Genomic DNA, 18476 nt, shown 5'->3' on the forward strand with positions numbered 1-18476 from the left:
GATTGCTTTTTCAAGTTTAGCTCAAGAATTCATTTTTTTTCTTAATTTTTGGATTGAAAAGTATGAAATATAAGCCACGAAAATGCAATAAAAATAATAAATATTACATTATAGACACACAATTTGGTCCACTCGGTCAGTGTTTTACTTCTTCTTTTATCATTATTATTATTTTGGGTGGAAAGAGAGAAGAGACTGGCAAGTCTTTTACTTCTACTTTTATTATTATTATTATTTTTTGGGTGGAAAGAGAGAAGGAGACAGACAAACAGACCTATAGACATCGAGAAATCGTCTTTGCCAAAGCTTTTCATTCTATCTAGGCCAGTTATAAATAAAATTTTCATCAAACGACAGCCACATAATAACGAATTATTTTTGTCAATAAAAAGATATATTGTAGAATAAAATTAAAAGCATCTTACATATATAGAAGATAAGCTAGGGACTGTGCATGGCATCAAATTGCCACCTCATGCACGCTTATTTTACTTTTATTGGCAACTAAAAGCAAACTCAGTGTGACTAGTGTCAATACCTTTACACTAGTTTTTGCTGAGTAAAGCATCTGCATGCTCTTGAATAACCTTCCAAGCCCTAATCACATGTCTTTCCTCTGTCAGAGTTGCACCTATAGCACACCGGATTATGTATGCTCCATCAACCACAGTGGAAGACATGTACACATTCCCTGACTCATTGATCGACTCTAGCCAGGGCCGGCTCAACAAATTTTGGGGCCTTAGGCGTAAATTTTAAATGGGGCCTTTTTATAATTAAATATTAATAAAATAAAATATATTTATATATTAAATTTTTTTATTTAAAATCTATTTTTCTTGCTTTTTGAGATGCAAAATTACTAATTAAGTTTTTGTATTTAAGTTCTTCTAACATTTCTTTTTCAATTGATAATATAGCTAATCCACTTAATCTTTCTTGTGACATAATAGACCTTAAATAAGATTTTATTAATTTTAATAAGTTTTTCATATCTGGATAAATATTTCCTAGTAAACATTTATAATGAGAAAATATTTATAGATAAATAAAACACAATTTATAATTAAAAATGATAATTTAACTAAAAATAAAAATTTAAAGTATAGAACAATAGAATCTGGTTATTGCAATTTTTCTAAAGCCATGATCACTTGAAAGTTTAAACCTGCACAAATAAAAATTAATTTAATACGTGGTTTAATAAATTAGTGTCACTATAATACAAATGAGTTAATATGATACACATCAAATCATTAATTGGCATTATAATTTATAATGATAGATAAAGAGTCAAAAAAAAAAAAAAAAAAAAAAAAAGGGGTGAGAAACCGTCGGACCAAATAACTGTGGTCAGTGGTCTTTAACCAAAAAAAAAAAAAAAACTCTGGTCAGTGGTTTGTCACGTCTGTGGACTGTGGGCTGTACTGTACAGCCCACAGACGTGACAAACTTGTACTCCTATTAAAAAAAAAAAAAAAGTGAGAACCATCCAGCCTTTTCTCCACTAGGGCTTGGTTTGGATACGCGTTTGCGTTTTTGCTGCTGTGCGTTTCTGCGTTTTCCCTTTTTTTTTTTTTTTTTTCACGAGATTTTCCCACAAGCGGCTACTGTTCATGCAACAGTAGCCGCAACTTTTGACCGGTTTTATGTGAACAGTGCATTTGTGCACTGTTCACGGACCCACAAATTTCATTTTTTATCAACTTTTTCATTAAAAATGGGTCCCACGGTACTATTCACACATTTAAAAATTATTTTGCTACAGTGTTTTCAGTTTTCAGTTTTCAGTTTCAGCAAAATAAGTTCTATCCAAACACACCCTAGATCTTATATTTCTATGGCTAAGTTTTAAAGCAGAAAAAGGTCCACAGAGGGAGAGGGGCAGAATTAGAAAAGCATCATAGCAAAAAAAACGTGTCCCATCCCATCAAAGAGGCAGTGCAGTGAAAGTATGAAACAGACTAAAAATATATATAATTTAAGTTAAAGAAATAGAAGACTCTTGAGTATTTATTTTCAGAAAGACAAAGAGAAAGAGGGGAAGAACTGAAGCAGAAGAACACCTTCTGTGAATGTCGGCTGGTATGCTGGAATCAACAAAGAAAAATTTCAAGCTAGAGGGGCTAACTGAGTTGATGGAAAAAGATCAAAAATCAAGATGAAGATGAAGAAAAGAAAGGTAAGACCGTAAGAATATAGATGGAGAGGCAGAGAGATAGAGAGATGAGAGGTTTTTCTTTTGTTTTTGACATTTATAATCTCTATTTTAGCATATTTCAAGACAATTACGTTATATTATTAATGAATTTGTCTGCTATTAATTTTAATTTTAGCATATTTCAAGAATGGGTTAATACATTTGTCTCCTAAAATTTAATTGTGTTAGCTGAACTTTGACTTTTTTTTTTTTTTTTTTTTTTTTTTTTTTTCAGTTTAATCTTTTGCATTTTAGGATACAATGGGCCTTTTTAATGCATTTTATTGACCAATAAAAATACTTAAAATTTTTTTAACTAAAATATATAAATAAATATATTATATATATAAATTTTTTTTTACAAGTGGGGCCTTCTTTTATTTGGGGGCCTTAGGCGGTTGCATCTCTTGCATCTAGTGTTGAGCCGGCCCTGACTCTAGCAGCTTCTTGTTTAGCTCATTTACTGGTTCCACATGATTAGCCACACTGATATCATTTGGCCATGGCAAAACCCTAAAGCAAACCAAAGCGAAGTTTCTAGGGGCCATAACTTCGAACCTATTATCGTTTCTTACAAGTTCTTCAAAAAGCTTTGCCATTTTGACATGGCTTCTCAGGAAGTTTCTGAGGTTAGCCACGCCATAGCTTCTTAGCACAAGCCATATTTTCATGGCTCGGAATCTTCGGCTCAAGGTTATTTGCCAGTCTTTGTAGTCCACCACTAGTTTTGAATCTGTGGCCTTATTTCTCAAAAACTCTGGATTAGTTGAGAGAGATTTTGTCAAGGCACTTGGATCCTTCACCCAAAGGCAGCAACAATCTAGAGTTGTAAGGAACCATTTATGTGCATTCAAAGTAAAAGAGTTTGCACCCTCAATCCCATTAATGAAATGACGAAACTCTGGGCAAATGCAAGCACTTCCAGCATATGCAGCATCAACATGAACCCATATGTTAAAATCTTTTGCTACTTCACACAATGGTCCTATTGGATCAATAGCATTTGTTGAGGTTGTCCCAACTGTGGCACATAGAAATAATGGGACTAGCCCAGCTTCAACATCTGCATGAACTGCATCTCTTAGAGAGTTTGGGCATAACCCAAATGAATTTGACTTCGCAGTTTTGATGGCTCGGAAGTTCTTTGTGTGGATTCCAGCAATTTGAGCTGCCTTTTGCAGTGCACTATGTGTTTGGTCAGACCCATAGACCACCAACTTTTCCAACTTCTCACTCCCACATCGGTTTAGCATCTGATCCCTCGCTGCAGCTAGAGTACACAAAATGGCCTCACAAGTAGTCCCTTGCAATACACCTCCACCATTGCCTTTGAAAAGGAAAGACTTTGGTAGCATAAGCATTTCTCCAAGCCAATCCATGACAATACATTCTAGCTCAGTTGCAGCTGGTGATGACATCCAATTGAATCCGACTACATTAAAGCCAGTGCTTAGAATTTCACCAAGAAAACCTGCAGTGCTACCACTTGAAGGGAAGTAGGCAAAGTAATTAGGACTCTGCCAATGTGTGATCCCAGGTATAATATATTTTTGCACATCTTGGAGGATGGTTTCAATTGATTCAGGATAATAGGGGGCAGATTCTGGCAAGAGTTTTTTAAGGTAACCTGGCTCAACTTGGCTTAGGACTTTGTAACTCTCTATATTTTGGTAATAATCAGCAATGAAGTCAATCAACATGTGGCCTTGCCTCCTGAATTCCTCTGGGTCTAGAGGGTTAACCGTCATGTGAGAATCATTTTCAAGTTCATGATCGAGCTTGAGGCTATCCATATTGATTGTTTTGAGTAGCTTTTTTGCAAAATTAAAAGTTGCTCTATGAAAAATAAAGGAGAAAAATCTATGCAGAATCTAAGTTTGCGTGGTTGAGTGAGATATGATCAATGGCAAGAAGGGCTTATAAAGAAAAGAGAAAAGCAATTAATTCATTTGAAAAAAAGAAATGCTGAACTTGCTATCATACATATTTATTGCAACCTAGCTAACAGCATACACAGGACCGGCTCAATGAATATGGGCCCTAGGCGAAATCTTTAAATGGGACCTTTTATTATATTTAATTATAAATTTATATATTTTTTCAATTAAAATTTATTTCTCTTACTTTTTGAGAGGCAAAATTATTAATTAAATTTTTGCATTCAAGTTTCGCTAACATTTCCTTTTCAATTGGTAATATGGCTAATCCACTTAATCTTTCTTGTGACATAGTTGATCTTAAATAGGATTTTATTAATTTTAATTTTGAAAAACTTATTTATGTGGAAGCAACTGTAACAGGTATAGTTAGTAATATTCTGAAAGCAATACATGCATTTGGAAAAGATTCTAGCCTCTTTATATAATTTAATATATTAATTGGAGAGTTTTCATTTATTTACAAAACTTCTTTTAAAACTTTTAGTTCTAAAAATAAATCTAAGCCATCAATATCGGAATAAGTTTCATGTGTGAGAAAATATTCAAGATTAAGACATTTTTTTTTTCAAATTATACAATTTTTTGATGGGATATTATATAATATTATATAATATATTATTACTATTTGGGGGCCTCTTTATCAGTGGGGCCTTAGGCCACTACCTAAGTGGCTAAGACAATTTTTTTTCAAATTATACAATTTTTTGATGGGATATTATATAATATATTATTACTATTTGGGGACCTCTTTATCAGTGGGGGCCTTAGGCTACTGCCCTTAGGCCACTGCCTAAGTGGCCTACAGCTTCAGCTGGCCCTGAGCATACATACACTTGACAACATACATCTCACTCGATTTTTTCTTTTTTGGTAAGTTTACACATGCACCAATGGGGATTGCAGTGTCATGCGCCAAGGAGCTAGTCAGGCTCTTAGCTTGCACATGTCCACTCTAAACTTTGTTTTCCCTCCTCGAGAAGTGGTAAAGAAGATGGGAAAACAAAGAGCTCAGTGTTGAGCAAAAGAAGACAACACGTGAACAAACTTTTATTTGAAAATATTGAGTTGACAGTACACTTCCTTCTCCCAAAAAAAAAAAAAAGAGTTGACAGTACACTTCACAAGTTACACTAGCTTAGTCGGCAACCACTTATTTTTATAAGATACAATCAGTCACCAAAATACACTTGCTTCACTCTACCTACTTCACATTTCACAAATGGAAACCAAAAAAGACTTTGCAGAGAACAATTGAGTTGATAGTACACTTCTCCCAAAAAAAAAGAAAAAAAAAGAAAAAGTTGACAGTACACTTCACAAGTCACACTAGCTTAGTCGGCAACCATTTACTTTTATAAGATACACTCAGTCACCAAAATACACTTTGCTTCACTCCACATACTTCACACTTTACAAATGGGAACAAAAAAGACTTTGCAGAGAACAAACAAAAGAAGAGAGTCCATGCCATGTGAGTGGTCTGGTGAGGAGCAAAAGAAAGCACTTGCAACGAAAGAAGAGTCCATGCCGTGTCTCACGTCCTAACCATCAGATCTGACTAATATCAGTTTTTTTGATTGGTTCTTTAGGTTTGAGTTATAAATCAAGTCTTATAGACTTGATTTTCAAGTGGACGTCATGTGGAGAAGGGCGAAGACAGAACATGAAAACCAAGTCTATAAGACTCGATTTATAAGCCCTAAATTGAGTTTTAGAAACTCAAAATGTTATTAAAAAATATAGTTTCAAAACCATGTCTACTAATTATATAGTTGGAAAAATGGAGTTAATTCCCAATTTTGGCCGTTTGAGTTGCCATACCAAACGGGGCCTAGATGTTCATAAGTTCTATTGAAACCATATTCAAAGTCTATGATATTTAAAATAATAAAAGTTTCTCCTTTTCCACTTCTAAATGAAAAATAAAATGAGTATCAGAGACAGATCTAGGATTTCAAGTTGGGGGGTCAGAGGTAAGCGGAAAAAAAAAAAAAAAAAAATTTCAAATACACATCCATATAGTCAGTGGCGGAGCCAGGAAATTTTCTTACGAGGCAAGTTAGTTATGCCTACATTGTGTTAATGGGTTAAGCCTACATTAGTTCAGCTTACATTGGCTCAAAATGCAAAAAACTCAAGTTAATTTGGCCCAAATTGTGGCCAAAAATAAATTATTTTATTTCATAAACTAACTTTAAGTAAACTTGTACCTACATTTTTTTCACTGTACTAAATTCTTTGTACTTAGGTTTGAACTTACCTTTTTACATTTTAGAGCTTTTCTAAGGAGTTACATCTAATGTTTCAGTATTTAGGATAAAAATTGATTAATAGGTATGAAATTTTGAAGATTTATACAATATTTTTTGTTAAAAAAAAAGTGTGAACAATGAAGTGCAAATTACTATTTGGAGTGCAATTAGATCAAATCAAACAATTAAAAAATTATTTGTCCTCCTACTATTATCAGATATAAATAGATAACCTAATATTCTAATATAAACCACATTATATTATTATTATTATTATTATTATTATTATTAATTGTAGTGTACTGTGTGAAGAACATTAAATCATCGAAACAAAACTAATATATCTTATTATAATAAAAAAATATAAAGAAAGATAAAAGTATTATATGTGAAATGCTATACAGCTGTACAACACTTCATTACTCAGTTTAGAAGCTTACTAGTCGGTCAAAGTGAACTGCTTCCCAGCGAGAAAGTATACATGTCTTAGCATTTGTTTTGGTATTTTTTATCTAATAAATGAGTGATAAATTAATCATTTATTAGCGTAGTGTGATGTGTTTTTTTAAACAAGTATCACTTATTTATTGGATAGAAAATACTAAAACAAATGGCGAGTTAATATTATCGAAACATGGTATACTTTTTTCTTCGCTACAGTGTTGAGCAGCTATTAACGAATATAACAGCAGTGTTGAGCAAACAAACAACAAAGCGGCAAGAGAGAAAGAGGTGTACTAGTGTTGCCGCCGAGGAGTGGCGTTACAGACTCCCATCAAGAACACTAGCAGCGTGGTTAACTGGCCATGGCAAGTGGCGCAATTGTGACAGTACATAGTAACCTAATTTTTTTTTTTTTTTTGAGTTTATATATATTGCAAATTTGGAATTTATAAAAGGTGAATGAGGGGTTTTGGAGGAATGTGGGCTAATTATTGGGCCAAATGGTGGTGGTGTGAGCAACGGCGTGAATCTCTCTAAGAGTCTATTTGGATAGAACTTATTTTGTTAAAATTGAAAACTGAAAACTGAAAATATTGTAACAAAATAATTTTTAAATGTGTGCATAGTATCGTGGGACCCATTTTTAATGAAAAAATTACTGAAAAGTGGAATTTGTGGGTCTGTAAACAGTGCACGGTACACTGTTCACTGTTAAAGTCAACAAATGCGAGCCCAAAAAAAAAAAAAAAACCGTAGCAAACGTAAATGCAGTTTCAACTGAATCCAAACCGCACCTAAGTCTCGCCTCTCTCTTTTTTATTTATTTATTTTTCCTTCGTTTTTCACTTTTTCGCTTGTTCCGTTTGGTTTTGGCGTTTTGGACTGCTAGTGTTTAAAAAAAAAAAAAAAGATTTACATGCGCTGTTGACTAGGTTGGCTGGTTGTGGTTCATCCGTTCATGAAACTAAGGAGGCCCAAGTCTTTTTTTTTTTTTTTTTGGAAAAATTTTACCTACTAAATTTTTATTTTTGGGCCTGGGGGCTCGGGCCTCCCTAGGCCCCCACCTGGGTTTGTCCCTGGTATCATAACCCGTTAAAGTTATCAAAGTTCATTTGCATGGTAGAGTATCAAATCAAAATAACAAATTAATTTGGATGCTCCTCTATGATAGACAGCACTGACACTCTTCTTCACTCCTTGGTAGGCATGTTGTAGGTTATGGGTTTGGAGCTTAGCCAATAAAGTCCCACAAGCAAGCACACTTCTGTGTTTGTATTCAATATCTTCATTATTCTTTTGATTTACCGTTTTGGTAATTGTGTCTACATATCAACATATAACCAATCAAATATCAATCAAATCAAAGCAATAAAAAAATATATGCTTTCATCTAATTACTTGAATCAAGTTCAATATTTCAGTAAAACCATGTGTAGTTATGTTTGTCCTGCCATCTTCCTGCTACATTTCACATTCAAATGAATTAATAAATTAAATATGAAGAACCAATTATGAGTTGAGACAACAAAATTTAAGAGTAATATAACAATATAAAAATTTTCATAAGCGAAATTTAAAATACTACCATTGTATGTTGAGATGAAGATTGATTCAGTAGATTGTAAGTATCTAGACTTGAACTAAGGGCACCATTATGAGGATTGAGGTGGCTGCCGCATTATTGACAAAAATTATATACATAATTGAAAAAATTAGTTCTTTTTATAATTTATACACACAATATATATATATATATATATTGTTACCTGTGTATAAACCGAAGAAGACATCTGATGAACTTCATTACCAACATCCAAGCTTAAGTTCTAGCATGGCTGCTGTTTTTCCATTGGTGAAATATGGATTTAGTATACATTATAGTCTAACATTGTAAGCACAAAGAAAAAAAGAAAAAGAAAAAGGAACACATTTCATACCGATGTGAGTTGTTGAATATGAGAAGGTATAATAGTTTGACATTTTCTCTTTCTTGTGGCTCTTTCTAATGCACCTTTTCTTCTAGGATATGTCCTTGCTTATTTTCCTTTAAGCTTAATTCCTTTAATTTTTTTTTTCTTTGGAATTGATAGGTTGTACACTATCGTTTGCTTGATGAGCCTTTAATTTGAAACAAGAGCCTCCAACAGTACATTATTCAATTGATAGATTTTTCAAACTTGCCTGTACTTAGATCAAAGTACTTTCATGAGCATCCAAAGCCATACGAAAAGACTCATCAGTCACAGCAGCTCTCATCGCCAAATTTGAATACAATTTAAGCAATACTTTGTACCCACTTCCCACATCTGCATTGTTGAGGGGGAAATTGATGCCTCTAAATAAAATATTGGGAAGTCAAGCCGAAACTCAATGATGGGCTCTTGAGATCATGTCCAAAGGCTTTCGATGTGGTGATAAGCCTATCCAAGCAAGAAATAAAGGTTGCACTTGACAAAATAGCAATAAAAGCCCAATAAAAATACTTCACAATACTTAATTAGTACGTTAGTGGTCCTGTTTTGATAGTGCAAGAAAAATAAATTTTCCAGTGGTAGGGTGAAATTACACTTAAAGTCCAGCAGTCAATTATTAAATAAATTTAGGAAAGTGTTCACTTCAGGGGGTCTTTGTGTGTCTCGATTAGGGGAATTTATTGTACTTTCAACTATCATTACATCAATATGAGGAAAGAATTCCATTGTTACAAATACATTATATCATTTAATAGTAAAACAAAAGGTAAAAATTAAAGGTTCCATGGGAAGAAGAAAGGGGTTAATTGGCATGGTGTGAAGGGAGAGAGAGATTCCAGCTCAGTGCAGCAAGTGTTAAACTAAGATTTTGGGGGATATATATACATAAGGCATGAATGGGGTAGTGTGAGCTATTTTGAGTGAGTGGGTATTTAGGCTTGTGGTGGTGTGATGGAGTTAATGCTAAGTTTAAGGCTTTAGTGAGTAAAAGGTTGTTTGTGACTGATTAGGAAGCATTTATGGGCTGTGAATATGCAGAAAAGGTAAGGGAATGTCTGAGGCTAAGTGAGTGTGGGCTAAGGGGAATGAGTTGTGAGCTTGGGGAGAGTTAAACCACAAGCAAAATGACAAGCAAATCAGAAATTTCAAAGGGAGTAGCTGTGTGCCTATAGGCTGGTGTGCTTATGCTTTTATAATAGAGTTTAGGGAAGCATTAATTAACAAAAGTCCAAAAACATAGGACTAATCAAGGGGCAAAGTATAAGGCTTAATTATCCTAGGATTTGACCAGAAGTGGGAGATTTGCTTTTGGGGCTGCTTTGCTTCTTTGGGTAATATGACACGTGGTGGGTTTTTGGGGTATTTTGCATTAAATGTCAAGATTTCTGAAGTTGGGTTTAACCAATAGGATTAAGGTAGGTATCAAGGAGGAATCCTAGTACTGCAACTGAGATTTGGACCCCAAAAAGTAGGATTCAACACTCAAAGCCAGGTGTCAAAATTGAAGCCTACTTCATAGGGTTTTGCTGGAGATCCCTTTATGCCGTCCAAACCACATGTTCCCAAATTTTCCCCCTTTAGGATTCATGGGCTTGGCACATGAACTATGTCTTGAACATTTTTGACGTTTATAGCATTGATTTGTTGAGATTGGGATAATTTAGTTTCGGCTCCCCTTCCATTGGAGATATAGTCTTGAGGAAAATAATGAAGTTCCATCACCCATTAACCTTCAGCTGATATCACAACCTTTGGGCACTGTTCACGTCAGGTAAAAGGTGACAGAAAGTTGATGGGACAGCCTCTAGTTCATCCTCAAAGACTTGGTTCTATTGTAAAGGCCTTTAGCTATACCTTGGTCAAGGATGAACAAGAGCCGGTTGTCTATTTTTAGTCATCTGCCTCTTGCTGGAGTCTTTGGAGCTCATGTGGGTTGGTCCCTTTGGGCTGGACTGTGTTCATCCTACAAAATGGACATTAACAACACATGTTTCCATGAGTTTTCATCCCTCATGGACTTTTATTATTAGTAAATATTTTGTGTTTTCATAGATATTTGTAATGGGTCTTTGGGCAATGAGTTGCAATATTTTAAATAATAGGATAAGTTTCAAAATGCCTTTGTAAATAACATTTACTATTTTTGAATATGATGAATTCCATATCATAAGTAATGTTCATGATTTCTAATAATCACATCATAATTTAAATGGTGAGCTTTTGGGATTGAATAGTTACCATTGGCTTTGAAGATAAATATTATGGATGTTGTGATGTAAATGATGACCACATGTTTCATCGGTTTATAATATGAGATGAATATCATAATCTTCAAGATAACCTTCCATGAGCTTTTATATAATGATTATAACTTTCCACGAGATGTTATAAAATGACTGCCATGGTTTTTTCCATAGCAATGCTTAAGAAACATTGTTCATCTTTTAAATGAAATAATTATGACATAATATTTTTTGCCAAGCATTAATAATCTTGAACTTTTGATAAAATAGTGCTAATGCAAATTGGGTTTTTGATATTGCCAGTGAGAATGGGGTTTTTTGATGTTGTCAACGAAAATTGGGCTTTTTAATATTTCCAATGAAAACTGGGCTTTTTGATGTTGCCAGTAAGAATTGGGCTTTTGATGTTGCCAATGAAAATTGGGGTTTTGATAAATAATTTGGCATGGGTTTGAATCATGGGTTTTGATTATGGGGTTGAATCCCATTGATAAAATAGTATTGCCATGAATTTGAATCATGGATTTTAATTATGGATTTGAATTCCATTGATAAAATTGTTTTGCCATGTATTTGAATCATGGGTTTTTTTTCAAATATTGCTAAGCATAAAAATTCTTGTGAGATTTCAACTTACTCAATAAATAATTTAGTCTTTACAAAAATATTGGGTCTTATAGTATTTTACATTTATAGCCCACTTTTGTGATGAAAAGAAGAGTGTTTGTGGGCTAGCATAGTAATAGTAAAAAATATTTAGGTATGCCTAATAATTTGTTTGTGATGTTTGAAAAATAAATAGGTGTTATTTAAATAATATTAGGAGTAAAAAAATGTACCATAACATGCATTCTGGTCATGTAGTCCTACACGCATACAAGTATTTATTGCAGATCCATCCTTTGCATCCTTTTTCCACATTTTTAAAATATATTGATCTAGTACCCTTTTAAAATTTTGAAGAGATAACACTTTTAAGGCATGGGTACATAAAATTCCAACAAATTCAATTTTTTTACAATTGCACATCACTGTCGAAGCCGATGAATCATATTCAACAATGTGTTGACAATGTTTACTAGGAGGAATAACTTTATATTTGGTCAGTTTCAATCTCATCATACTTATGCAATTCACAATCTCAAGTGAGCCATAATTAATGACTAAACAACTTAAATATTGCAAGAGTGTAAAAACTTGCTGCATGCTTTAATATTTCCACAGGATGTGCCAATGATGGTCTACTTTGGGTTGCTTTGAAATCTGATTTCAACTCTTCATAATGCCTATCATCAATCAACCGCTGAAAGTGATGAAAGAAAAGTAACAGATCATAATTATAAGCAATGTATTTTTTATTTGATTGTTCTTACTCTTGCTTCTTTGAATAGTAGACATCAGCACAAAATATTTTTCTCCCATATACCGAAGCCCATTTCTCCCTTAACTAAAATTATCTCTGCAACCAACTATTTTCAAACCACCTTTTTAGCCCTATCTATGTTCAGGTTCCACCCTCACTGTCCTCCCCTCATTAATTTCATGTGTAGGAGGACCATCATTCAATTCCTTGTCAATTTCCTGGATGTGTGCTTTAAATAGACTCGGGTTGGAGAGTATTGTTTTTCCTGTGTACACAACTCAGTCCTTAACGACATCCTCTGCAACTAGATTCTCTTTATACCTCAGATCATCCTCTTCGCTAGCCCTAATCTCATTGTTATCCGATATTGGAGTAATAGACAATCTGTTGGTATGGGTTGGGTATTGGCGAGGTCCATTGTTTTGTGATTCCTCCCGCTGGGATGCTGGTGGTGATTTGTAAAATCTAGCCATGGATGCTCGTTGTCACGACCCATATTGTTGATCTTCCTTTCATAGTGTACCATTACTATTGAGACACATCTTACAATCTTGCTCATCATGGTTTAACTTACCACACTAGTAGCAAAAAATAGGCAGCCGCTCATATTGGAATGAAACCCATTGTGATTTCCCTCCCCCTGAACTAGACGTCCCCGACAGAGTGACTGAGTTATATCCAAGTCAACTCTCATCCGAATGCAATGACCTCTACAATTCCCAGTTTTAGTCTCTTCAACGCAGTCCATTCTACCCAAAGTACTACCAATCACCTCAGCGTTCTCTTTCCTCATCAATTGTGTTAAATATTAGCATTGATACACCATGTTGAATATGCTAGTATAGATGTGGAAGCGAAAGCATAAAGTATAGAACACAGTAACACGAGAGTTACGTGGTTTAGCCTAACGGCCTACATCCAAGGAGGAAACCCTAAAGGGCTACATCAATAATATATTAGAGTGTAGTACAAATCCTGTGTTACAATGAATCATAACATATGTATATATAATAGACTAAACCCTAGACTAATAGACTTCTAGTACAAGTAGGGGACTTGGCTTGCACATAAAGTAGAATTAGGCTTGGGCTTATGCTAATGGACTAATATATCTCTAACAAATCGCAACTGTAAGCTATGTATTTGAACCCAAAAGGAAGCCCTGTCAAACGTTGCACCATTGACTGTCGCTTCTTCTCCAGGTCTATATAATCCAATCAAGCATTTATTAAAAGACCATGGACCTTGCATGAATATACGGTTTGCATCGACTACATCCTCAAACAAAAGAAGGACAGTGTTCTCCCCAAGGTCCCGAATTTTGAAGCTTCCACCAGATCTCCACATACTTCTTAAGGTCTGATTGATAGCCTTCATATTATGATGTCTTTTAGTGAAGAACTTTGCTACCAATGTTTTAGAATTATCAATGTCGTCCAACAATAGGTCCATTGCCTGACTCTCCTTAGCGTTGAGAGATAGTTTCTCTCATCTTCCTGTGATGTCTTACATGCTATGAGCAGTGGCTTGGAGTAAGGATTTCACCCGTAGGGAAAAGATGGCCTATCTGATGATAGATGAAAGACTTTCACCATCTTAGGACTCCCAGAGAAACACTAAGCATGCGAAAAATTGCTCTCTCTTACTTGCCCCCCAGCCCTTATTTATTTATTTTTTAGAATCAAATGCAAATAATTTTATTAGAATGGGAATCAAGATACAACATTGTCTCAAAATTTAAAATTAGTCCTCAAATTAAGCTATATCCAAATTGATAAAACACTCTAAACCATAATTAATCATAAATACAACAACAATTAAAAGGAATAGAGTAAGGGAAGAGAGATGCAAATACAAAGATAATACCAGCACGTGTTATTGAAGAGGAAACTGAAAAACTTGGCGAAAAATCTCTCCATCGTCCTCCAAGAGGTCAAATGATCCACTAAAGAATAAAATTGGAATACATGAATAATAGAAAATCCTCCAAGCCTAATCTACCCAATGCACCTAAGCCTTCCAAACTTCTTGCTCCAACAGGGTTACACCTAACCTTGTCTTCTTTAGCTTCCCGAATCCCGCAATAAGCCCATTGCATCAACCAAGTAAATTGGTCATCTCCAAACTGCTTCCCAAACACCAAAATACCTTCTCAGTGATATGGGTATAGTGAGATAAGGATTTGAGAAAATTTACCTCTGAAGGATATGTCAATGGAGAGGGTGAGAGTAGAGAAATTTGGAGAATCAAATGACAAAGATTGTGGATGAGTCAATCTTGTTTTTCTTTAGGGTTTCTCTCTCAAAATTCTCTTTGGAAGCTCTCTACATTTTGTGGGTATAAGGGTATTTATAGTAGTGTATGTGAGGAATGTGAAAAGTCAGTTTTCATCCAAACAGGACATTCTGGCGACTCAGTCTCGCGAGTGGAACGAGTCGCGTGTTTGAGTTGTGAGCTAATTGCTTGGCCAGATTGTACATTTTGTCTTGTAGTGCTCCAACTTTCGTGACCCTTCAGTTCCCTACATGCTTCACATATGTGCCACTTTGGCGACATGCCAGTCACGAGTCAGTCGTGAGACTCCTCTTGAATGCACACAACTTGAGTTTTTTCACACTCTCTTACACACAACTCTTACATTATTCCCACCTAAATACAGGGTATCTAATTGCTAAAATACAAGCAAATTTGATACGAAATAAAGCCAACAGTTGATTGAATAAATTTAACTTTACAAATTTGGTAAAAAAAAAAGAAAAAGAAAAAAAGAAATTTGATAACCAAAGGAAAATAAACTTCCCATTTGGCCCATTCCTTAGCCTAGGTCGGGTTTATGTCCAACCCGGAATCGACCTGATGGAATCGGATGGCCAAAAATCTCACGTGCTGTCGACTGATAGATTGGTCAGATCAGGCAGATCAGACCTTCAACAGGTGGCAGACGGTTCAGTTGGAGTCATAGTTTTAAGAAAACGGTGAGAAAAACCCAGATCTGGCGAAAATCTCATTGGATTCTATGAGATTTCACTAGATCTGGTGGAAATCTCATCAGATTCGATGAGATTTCACCAGATCCGGTCAAAATCTCATCAGATCTACCTAATATCTAGTCAAAATTTGGGTTTTTTTACTGGGATCTGGAAATTTTTTTCGCCGAAATCTAGGTTTTTCGCTAGAATCTGGGCTTTTCTCGGTCGGTTCAGGTTTTTCAAATTTTGGGGGAGGGAAACCAAAACTAACCCGCCAGGGTCGGTTTTCTGGTGGTGAAGGCCCGCCACCGACCGCCGGAGTGGTCGAGTAGGCTGACGTCGGATTAGATCTGATCGGTTTCTTTTGTGGGTCAAGTCTTTGGATGGGTTTGGACAACCCTACCTCAGCCCATGGTCCTCCAAAGAACACTAACAAAAACCCATTTTTCCCTTGAAAAAATAAAAAATCTCTAATTTTTTAAAAAAAAAAAAAAATTAAACTTATTCACTATGCCTTACAGTTATTGTGTGTGTATAACGCCCCCATCCTCACCATACCAGTCCAGTCATCTTTGTCTCTAGTTGCTCGATGTGAGTTTGTGACTTCTGTTTAGCTCCAATCCAAGCTGGAATGACTAGTATCTCTCTGTCTTTCTCTCTCCCTTTCTAATCTCTTGCTATGTGCTTGTGTTTTATATTTTTAGAACTCTGCGTGTTGTGTTGTGGCTTACCGTTGTACAACACTTCAAGACTATGGTTGAATAAAAGATGTTTTCAATTCCATTTTAAAGCCCGTTTTGGTTTGTCCATTGGAATAGAATATTTCGGTATCGGTCTATTTCAGCGTACTGTTTCATAGCGTTTCGGGATTACCGCTAATATATATATATTAAAAAAATCTTAAATAAAATAAGATTGTTATTAGAAAAACATTTAATTGGTTCTTTTGTAAATAACACTAACATTTTGGGTATTTCTAAAGAATGAAACTTCTTGAAACTTGAAAGTTACACCTAATCACTTTTTCCCAATTCCCATATCCATATGTACCCACGTGAAGGCACCCACATTCTCACCTACTTTTAATTAATTCCCTTAGTCCTTCTTCCTTAGCAATACAGTGGGTCTATCTAGTTTGTTCTCCTCTTCTCCCTCCTTTTCTTTTTCTTCTTCTTTTTCATTTTTTTTTTCCTTTTTCCTTTCACAAGTAAGACCACCACAGCTTAATCTTGCCCCCTTTATTTATTTATTTATTTTTTGACCTCCTCTATTCATAACTTCATTCATGTATACACACACACACACACACACACACACATATTAGTGAGATTTAAGAGGGTCTGAGAGTGAGAGTGACTAGAGCTTTGTTTTGACCCAAAAAAAATGTCATTGCATAGGAAGGAAATAAGAAAAAGAAAAAGAGGCCAAACTCATATTGGGCAAAATCTGCATTCTGCTCGAAATTGACTGGAGTGGTCTGACACCCCAAAACTGACTGAAATTTTATTTGAGGTGGAACAGGTGGTATTACCGTTATGGATTATACACCGGCACGCGAAATTCTGACTGGAATGGAATGGAATCAATAACATTATTTTTTAAAACTATGTGTGCTGTGTTGTGGCTTACCATTGTACAATACTTCAAAACTGTGGCTGAATGAAAGATGTTTCTGTGGCTTACTTTAACCTTAAGGGTATGTTTGGTACACTGAATGTGGATTATAACAGGAATGATAATTTTTATTACTGGAAATAAAATATGTTGTAATGGAATTACTAAACTTATTCATTACTTTGGTTGTGAGTTGTAACATTAGAATAAAATTTATGATCTATATTAGGAAATATCTCATTCATACAATTATATTTCCTAGAAAATAATATATTTTAAATTTTAGAGAGATGAGTTATTTTTTGATGTTTTTTTATTTTCATAATTGTTAGGTAGATATGGAGAGTTTATTTATTTGAAAATATATTAATGATTGAAATTATTACATCTATTAAGGAATAGTTATTACAACCCTTTTAAAGAGGAATAGTTATTCCTCATTTTAAAGAATAGCTATTCATAAGGAATGACTATTCCCTGTAATAAAAATATAACCAAACTATTGAATAGTAAACTATAGGAATAATTGTTATATTACAATGCCTATTAAAGTCTACCAAACGTGTCCAAGTTTCTGCTTTTAACTAAAACAATATTTTAATATTATATACATTACTGTTTGTACATGTAAATAATATATAATATATAATATACATTACTGTTGTTTATACTTTATACTTTATTTATAATTGGCATTTAGAACTTACCGATTCCTCAAAATAAAAAAATTCGTATTTAGATATAGATATTGCATATTGTGGAGTAATGGTTTGAGTTGTGGAATTATTATATTGCATATTATATATACATAAAAGAGCTTTTGAGATATTGACAAACAATTATTTAATTGTACCTAAACTGTAATTTACACTTTCACACATTTTTCTCTCTAATAAATTTGTTATATAACTAATTTATAAAAACAATCTTAACTATTGCACAATATTTTGCTATGCTAAACCCTCTAGAAAGGCTTAAAGATGTGAAAGAGAGGTGATTAGAAATTTAGTTTAGAATCAATTATAAATAATTTTAATACAATGAAAGAACAAAAGACACAATTTTATTAAGTTAAAATAGTTAATATGTAAAATAAAGTATTTGTTTTGGGTATGAATTTTTTTTTATCTAATTTTTTAAAAAAACTACTTAGCTTGGCCCCCCTAGATTAATTTTCTGTCTCTGCCGCTGGCTAGGACCACAAATAAACTCACAACTTTGTTACAATTTGTCTACGTAGCGAGTTGTTAATGGTGGAGTTGTGAAAAACACTCGGTCTCACCACTCCACCACTCACAACACAACATATGAGCAAGTTGTGGGTTTAGTTGTGATCTTAGCATTTTTGAGAGCTTAATTGAGGATGCATACCTCCTCCACATCATATCTGTAAGGTTGAATTTAATCAACCATCTTATTGGCTTTATTCCGTGCCAAATTTGCTTGTAATTCAGCAATTAGTAACCCTGTATTTAGGT

At 34.3% G+C, this 18476-nt stretch overlaps 1 protein-coding gene across 1 annotated transcript; it reads right to left on the reverse strand.

Annotated features, from left to right (window-relative positions):
* Positions 1 to 365: 365 nt before the first annotated feature.
* Positions 366 to 4189, reverse strand: LOC126706856 (tyrosine decarboxylase-like). The gene is made up of 2 exons (XM_050406427.1): positions 2636 to 4189; positions 366 to 723 (listed from the first exon to the last, which is right to left on the reverse strand). The coding sequence occupies exons 1-2, from the start codon at positions 3991 to 3993 to the stop codon at positions 546 to 548; spliced, it is 1536 nt and encodes a 511-aa protein (XP_050262384.1). The 5' UTR covers positions 3994 to 4189; the 3' UTR covers positions 366 to 545.
* Positions 4190 to 18476: the final 14287 nt, after the last annotated feature.

The sequence above is a fragment of the Quercus robur genome, chromosome 11, assembly GCF_932294415.1.
Source record: "Quercus robur chromosome 11, dhQueRobu3.1, whole genome shotgun sequence".
Lineage (NCBI taxonomy): Eukaryota > Viridiplantae > Streptophyta > Magnoliopsida > Fagales > Fagaceae > Quercus > Quercus robur.